This window comes from Alnus glutinosa, chromosome 5, assembly GCF_958979055.1.
Source record: "Alnus glutinosa chromosome 5, dhAlnGlut1.1, whole genome shotgun sequence".
In the NCBI taxonomy this organism is placed as follows: domain Eukaryota; kingdom Viridiplantae; phylum Streptophyta; class Magnoliopsida; order Fagales; family Betulaceae; genus Alnus; species Alnus glutinosa.
Genome location: NC_084890.1, coordinates 1,960,438 through 1,966,786, shown reverse-complemented (window position 1 = coordinate 1,966,786; position 6,349 = coordinate 1,960,438). Strand labels below are relative to the sequence as shown.

At 35.2% G+C, this 6,349-nt stretch overlaps 2 protein-coding genes across 2 annotated transcripts; one reads left to right on the top strand and one right to left on the bottom strand.

Annotated features, from left to right (window-relative positions):
* The first annotated feature begins 226 nt into the window (after positions 1–226).
* Positions 227–996, top strand: LOC133867646 (probable transcription repressor OFP9). Its single transcript, XM_062304397.1, has one exon. It carries the CDS (start codon positions 451–453, stop codon positions 952–954), a length of 504 nt encoding a protein of 167 aa, XP_062160381.1. The 5' UTR covers positions 227–450; the 3' UTR covers positions 955–996.
* Positions 997–4,151: 3,155 nt separating this feature from the next.
* On the bottom strand, positions 4,152–6,037 carry LOC133868212 (uncharacterized). Its single transcript, XM_062305031.1, has 2 exons — positions 5,573–6,037; positions 4,152–4,808 (listed from the first exon to the last, which is right to left on the bottom strand). Exons 1-2 carry the CDS (start codon positions 6,035–6,037, stop codon positions 4,152–4,154), a joined length of 1,122 nt encoding a protein of 373 aa, XP_062161015.1.
* Positions 6,038–6,349: the final 312 nt, after the last annotated feature.

Genomic DNA, 6,349 nt, shown 5'->3' with positions numbered 1-6,349 from the left:
AGCAGTTGTCGTTGGGGCACGTATTTTATTATTATTCAAGATTTTATTAATTATTTGTATTTTTAAAAACACTGGCCAAGGCATGTGCAGGCAACCAAAGTTTCCATTGGCAAATATTCCTTAATTTGTTTATGCCACATTGATTAAAAGGCTTAATGAACTCGTTGCTTTCCATATTAAGCAGACTTTGAAGTGCTTTCCAACTAATACAACCCTCTAGAGGAAATGATTAAGGGTCTACCAGAACACCATAATCACTTGGCTCAATTAACAAAACAAATGTTTCCCATTTGTCTTCCAATTAACCTTATCTTTCAAATGTTCTAAACACATGCAAGACACAATCATGATTATGGTGACCTACTTGCCAATTGAGCATAAATGATATATTATTCTTCAACAGGGGTTTAATTTCCTTCAAATTAAAGCTTCCCCTGTTCATGCCTAACAATGAAAGCCTCCAGGCAGCAACAGTACAACAAGAAGCAGCAGCAGCAGCAGCTAATTCAGCAGAGAGGATGCAGGGCTTTGTGTTGCAGTTGCCGGCTTAGCGTGTCTTCGTCGGAGGAAGCCGAGAGCTCGAATTCTGACCGGTTTGCATCAGTTTCAAGCCTGGCGCACGCCATGGTGCAAGAGAGACTGGACCAAATGATTAGAGAAAGGCAGGAGGCAAGACAAGTAGTGGTAGAGAGAAGAAGGCAAAAAAGTGGCGAAGTAGCAGGGACTAAGTTCGTTGTAATGGTAGCCATGGAAAAGTGTTCTGATGATCCAAGAGAGGATTTTAGAGAGTCCATGATTGAGATGATTATGACAAACCGGATTCAAGAACCAAAAGATCTTCGTAGCCTCTTGAATTATTATATTTCAATGAATTCTGACGAATATCATGGGATTATACTGGAGGTTTTCCATGAGGTTTGCTCCAATCTATTTTTATTTTGTAAATGCCATTGACCAATATATATGAAATTTTAGTGTCAAATTTGAATCTAGCTATGATCATGCATTTATATATATATATATATATATATATATATATATATATATATATATATATACGACAATTATTGTGCCATGGTTTTGGATTTTTTTTTTCTTTTTCTTTTTTCATATATTAGAGAATTACAAATTATGATTAATTGCAATCAACCTGTGATTCAATAAATCTGACCACCAAAAAGAGGTCACAAACTAAGGAATAAAAGGTCCTTTATTAATTCGTGCTAATTAAAGTGATGGACATGGCAATTCAATATGTAAGATAAATCTTAGAAATTATAATATTATCATGATTTTTTGTAGCTTCAATTAAATATTAAAACCTTTCTTTCTTTCATATATATATATATATATATATGAAAGAAAGAAAGGTTACATGTTTTATACTAGATAAATATATAAGCATATAATTTTTTTTTTTACCAAATAAAATTCCATTTATAGTATTATATAAATTTTGTGCCATATATTGTCAAGCATATAATGATATTTTCTGTTTTCATAATTATTTTGTACCATGTTTAAACCCATATTATACTCCCATTTAAGAGGATTTCAAACTTAAAATTAAATTTTTTTATTTATTTATTACTTTCAAAAACATTTGACGACTCCTAAAACAATTGATATTCGTGGGTGGTTACCTAGAAAGAATATGATGTGGTTGCTTAATTATTTCAAAGGGCATCTTTTAATCCAACCAATCCACAATCCTAGGCTAGGCTGTCTCATCTTAAGAAGGTCGGGATTAGAGTTTCGTGTGATCAGAGTATCACCGGGGTTGCATTGAAATCCAAGTCCTCGCTCGTGGAGTTATTTTTAATCATGGTTAAAAAACATGACCAGTAAAAGCTTTAAGTAAAGTAACTTTCTATATTTTAGGAGATTGAATCTAGACCATTGAATAAACTAACGCATACATGTTATTAAAACTACAGCATGTAAGTCAGATTAGGGTATCACTGGGGTTGCACCGAAATCCAAGTCCTCTTGGAGTTATTTTTAACCATGGATAAAAAATATGACCGGTAAAAGCTTTTAAGTAAAGTAACTTTCTAGATTTTAGAAAATTGAATCTAGACCATTGATTAAACTACAACATACATGCTGTTATTAAAACTACAGCATGTAAGTTGGATCCGTATGTAAATTGAGTTTATATAACTAATTGAAAAGCTATGCTCCAAACTTGGTCTTCGTGGAAGCTTGTGCAGGAGTGACCCTCAAGGTCTCGCCACCAAAAAATAACAGAATTACTACAAGTACATGGATCCCACCCCAATGTGCCTTAGAATTGTGCACTTGTAGACTTGTAGTGAAGTTGTAGTGTATGTATCATTTCCCCTTGCTACGCTTCTCTCTCTCTCTCTCATATTCTGTCAATGGAAGGTTCAGAATTTCGAATCACCACATGACCATTTCCTTCTCTGTTTGAATTTTCCTAAACAATCCCTCTCGATCTCTCTCTCTCTCTCCCTTTCCCTTTGGGGACTTTTCTTGCTACAAGGGTTATCCTTTGTGGGTTTTCTTGATTTTGTTAATTTGTTGTCGACATTAATATTTAATTCTGGGATTCTTTGACCCAACCCACCCTTTCCAAGCGTTATTCTCATTATTATTATTAATTCATTATTATCCATTTTTCTATTGGGGTTCCCTCACTTTTTGTTGTTTTCGTTTGAGAGATTCTTCCCAGTGGGATTTTGGCTTCCCTTTGTGTTCCGTATGTAGCTTTGTAAGCATTTTTGTTTTGTTTTCTTACGTCGCTTTTATATTTGGTGAGTCTATTCTCTATGCCATTTGGTTCATTTCGTCTCTGTGAACGGCCTGTTGATGTCTTTGGCCGTCGGAGTGGTCGATCTCATGTTCCAAAAGCATGGGTTGCGATGAAAAAACCAACGAGGGCGAGGAACACAGTGAAGCTCAAAAGCACATACAACAGCAATTGTTTATCTTTTTCAATATGTAAGATGAATCTTAGAAATTATAATATTATCATTTGTTTTTTTGGCTTCAATTAAATATATATGAAAACCTTTCTTTCTTTATTTTATATATATATATTGGCGTTATAGAAACTCAACGATCATAGAAGAGAGGAAATGGCCCAACCACATAGATGGTGGAATGGGCCTTGACTCCAATTAACAACTACGTGTCATCACACATGGGCTGGCTTGTGGCAACTAGGCCTCTATTAGTATTTTCCTTCTTCTCACGGTAATTTTAACCCAATCTATTTAATTAAATATGTCAGACTTTTGGACCTTAACCTGTTAATTCCGTGATGAGTTTGCTGGTCGTGTAAAAAATTGTTAGCCCTAAATATCGCGTGCCAGGTTCGAATTGTGTTGATGCATAAATATAAGATTATATAAAACAAACATAATTCGACCCAATTAATGAAACGGGTCAGACCCATCAATTTTATCTCATTAATTTTATGTTGGATTTGTATCAAATTTGCAGATCATGTTAACAATTGCGTCCCTTAATTAGAACCTTCAGAGCTTTGCGTAAGTAGAATCTAATATGTTTGAGACCTTTAGATGTTTATTCTTGGTTGAAGGTAATACAACTAACAATGGATTCCCTAATCATTTTTTGCTCAAAGCAGATATGTTAATCTCGCAGCAATTTGACTTATTTAAGTATCAGTTTAGCTTGTTTTCAGTGAAAAAATAACAGGAAATCGTCCTCCTATCCAAAAATAAACGATAGATATTTTCTCCAGTAAAAAGTAATTAACTGGAGCTTTCTGATAATCTTACAATCTTTACTGTTTAATTTTACAAAAAATAAAATAAAAATATATCTAGTAATTTTTTGAGACAAGCCAAGCTAGATCATTTAAGTATATGAAAGATGCAATATGGGTAAAGAAGAGTCTTCGAATTGAGAAATCTATAATTTATTCCTATTATATTGTACATGAAGCAAGTTGATATAGAATTTGATCGATCACAAATTTTTGACGTGTAGTTCATGATGGGAACTAAAAATACACAATTATTTAATCAAAATTCAAAATTGAAAAAGAAAAATAACATGTTAATTAAACCCATGTCCAATATCCAGAAAAGAGTTATTGCTTCCTGCGCGCAGCAGGCTAACCTGTGAGTAACACTAACACAAAACTCTCTCATCATATCTCAACATGTCTTGCGGTTACCGGTCTTAAAAAGGCGAGGAATGGAAATCCCACGAAGAGCCTTCTTCATAATCTTCTTGATAAGGGAATGCATTTTACTGGAGAGTGCAACATACAAGGGGAATTGCATAAGCGCAAACACAGAGACGGGAAGCAATACAGCAATGTTAATCAGAGTCACAGTCAGAGCTTTCTTCTCAAAACGATTGATGAGAAAAATAGTCGCCGTGAAAGAAAGCATGGTGGTTGTCATGGAGAGGAAGAGTAAGGTGAAGCCAATCATGAGCTTCCGGGGGAGAGATTTGAGGAAATTTTCTTGCTTAAACGGAGACGTGAGGATGGAGAGGAACATGACGACGTAAGTCAAGGAGCTCACAAGGGAGACAACGTCCATGATGGTGAAGAACAAGAAGAAGGGAGAATGAAGGAAAATTGGATGACCCCTCTGATCGTTACCTCCTGGGACAGTGTACGCAGCCGTGAAAACAACAGTTGCGACAAGGATTGCGATCGCAGTGCACGATTGAGAGGTCTCTTTTATCCACCTTTCTGCCTTCTCAAGAAGCTCGACATGTTGCTCTTTGAAGAGCTCGTCTGCAGTCTTACCAGAATTGTTGCAATGCATGACATAATGGGAGGGAACTATCTTTCGCACACGCTGCGTGGCAACATTGTATTAGATTAATGAGTTCTTAAATCTCAATGTACAAGAATGATGAAATCCAATCATTTTTATTAGTTTAAGCTTTTAAAATAAGTCGTGATTTAATATGAAATCAGAGCTAGACCCATTTAAAACAAATATTCCACGTGTTGGACCTCATCTATTAAGAGAGAAGGTGAATTTATTTTTTCTTATCAGCTTAAGCTTTTGGGATATATTGTGATTTAACATAGTATCTGACTAAAGGTCCTGAGTTCAAATCTTATTTCCGTAATTCACTTCCTATTTCTATTAAATATTCTACATGCTGAGCCTTATCTATTAAGGGAGAGTTTAAACTCCGATTTTATGTTAAATCATCATTTATCTCAAAAGTTTAAGCTCTTAATTAGAAAGGAATGAATTTAATCATTTAAACTAGCTACCACTTCCTTTTAAGTTATACTCTCTATTAATATCTGACGTTAAATTAATAGATAAAAAAAATACAACACCTATCTATTTTAATCTTAAATATTAATGAATGGAATAACTTGGAATAAGTGGGCGGTAGTTGGGGGAGTAGGGAGACAAATATTCACTTTTTAAAGAATTAGTGTCCTCATCATCTAAAGGGTTTAGAGCGATTAAGTGTATGTTTAAACCAAGAACTTGCATAAACAAATCTTACGTTGGACACGTACTGTATAAATTATAATTAAATGATAATTAAATGAAAATGATAGAAAGTAAATATATAAGGGAGCTGAATTAATTACCTCGAACCATTGCAACTCCTCCTGTAATTGGAGTGCAGGACCAGCGCGGGTTCCTCCATTGTAGTTGTTCATGTCTGCCGCATGATGCAATATGGTGTAGCCTCGCTTATCAATCATTGAAAACAACCTGTGTTCCATTATCCCTTTCATCATCTTTAGACGGCGAAAGATTTCTCTTTGACGGTGGCAAATGGCCGCATGCACTATGCTCACCTCATTCTTACTGATGTGCTCAATTGCCTGAGGATGCACATCAACTATCTCGTCGAATATTTCTACAATTCCTTCGCTTGCTGCAATAAGCAATGGGGTATCGGGTGTTTGATCTCCTCCTTTACCAGCTCCGTCAGTGGAGTTGGGTTGTTCCCCTTTTCCTTCTTTGCCATCGTTGTCCAGAGAGTCTCCTTTCCCCAAGGAAATGGGCTTGTCATCTACTTTTAAGCTGTTTGCCCACGTAGTATCCATCTTCGCTAGCAACTTGGTGAGTTCAAGAGCTGATTTATGCTTTCTCTTCGCCTTCCATATTTCATCAATAGCCGGCCATTCTGTCCATCATATATATATATAAAAGTATGTACGTTTGTGAGAGAGATAGTAGCTAGCATGAACGATTGATTTGTGTTTTCTTCTACAAATAGATGATCAGTTATGAAAATCGACCAAAACGGCTACTTTAGCCATGCACAATGATTTGTATTTTCTTCTACAAATAGAGTTATGAAAATCAATGAATCTAAATTCGATCTCTCACAAACACATATTTATTTGAATGATAGA

Bases quoted from the DNA above. Each gene is read 5' to 3' on its own strand.
- LOC133868212 (XM_062305031.1), bottom strand. From the start codon at position 6,037: ATGGATACTACGTGGGCAAACAGCTTAAAAGTAGATGACAAGCCCATT. The intron at 4,809-5,572 runs GTAATTAATTCA...GTTGCCACGCAG, and splicing joins AGGAGTTGCAATGGTTCGAG to CGTGTGCGAAAGATAGTTCC.
- LOC133867646 (XM_062304397.1), top strand. From the start codon at position 451: ATGAAAGCCTCCAGGCAGCAACAGTACAACAAGAAGCAGCAGCAGCAG.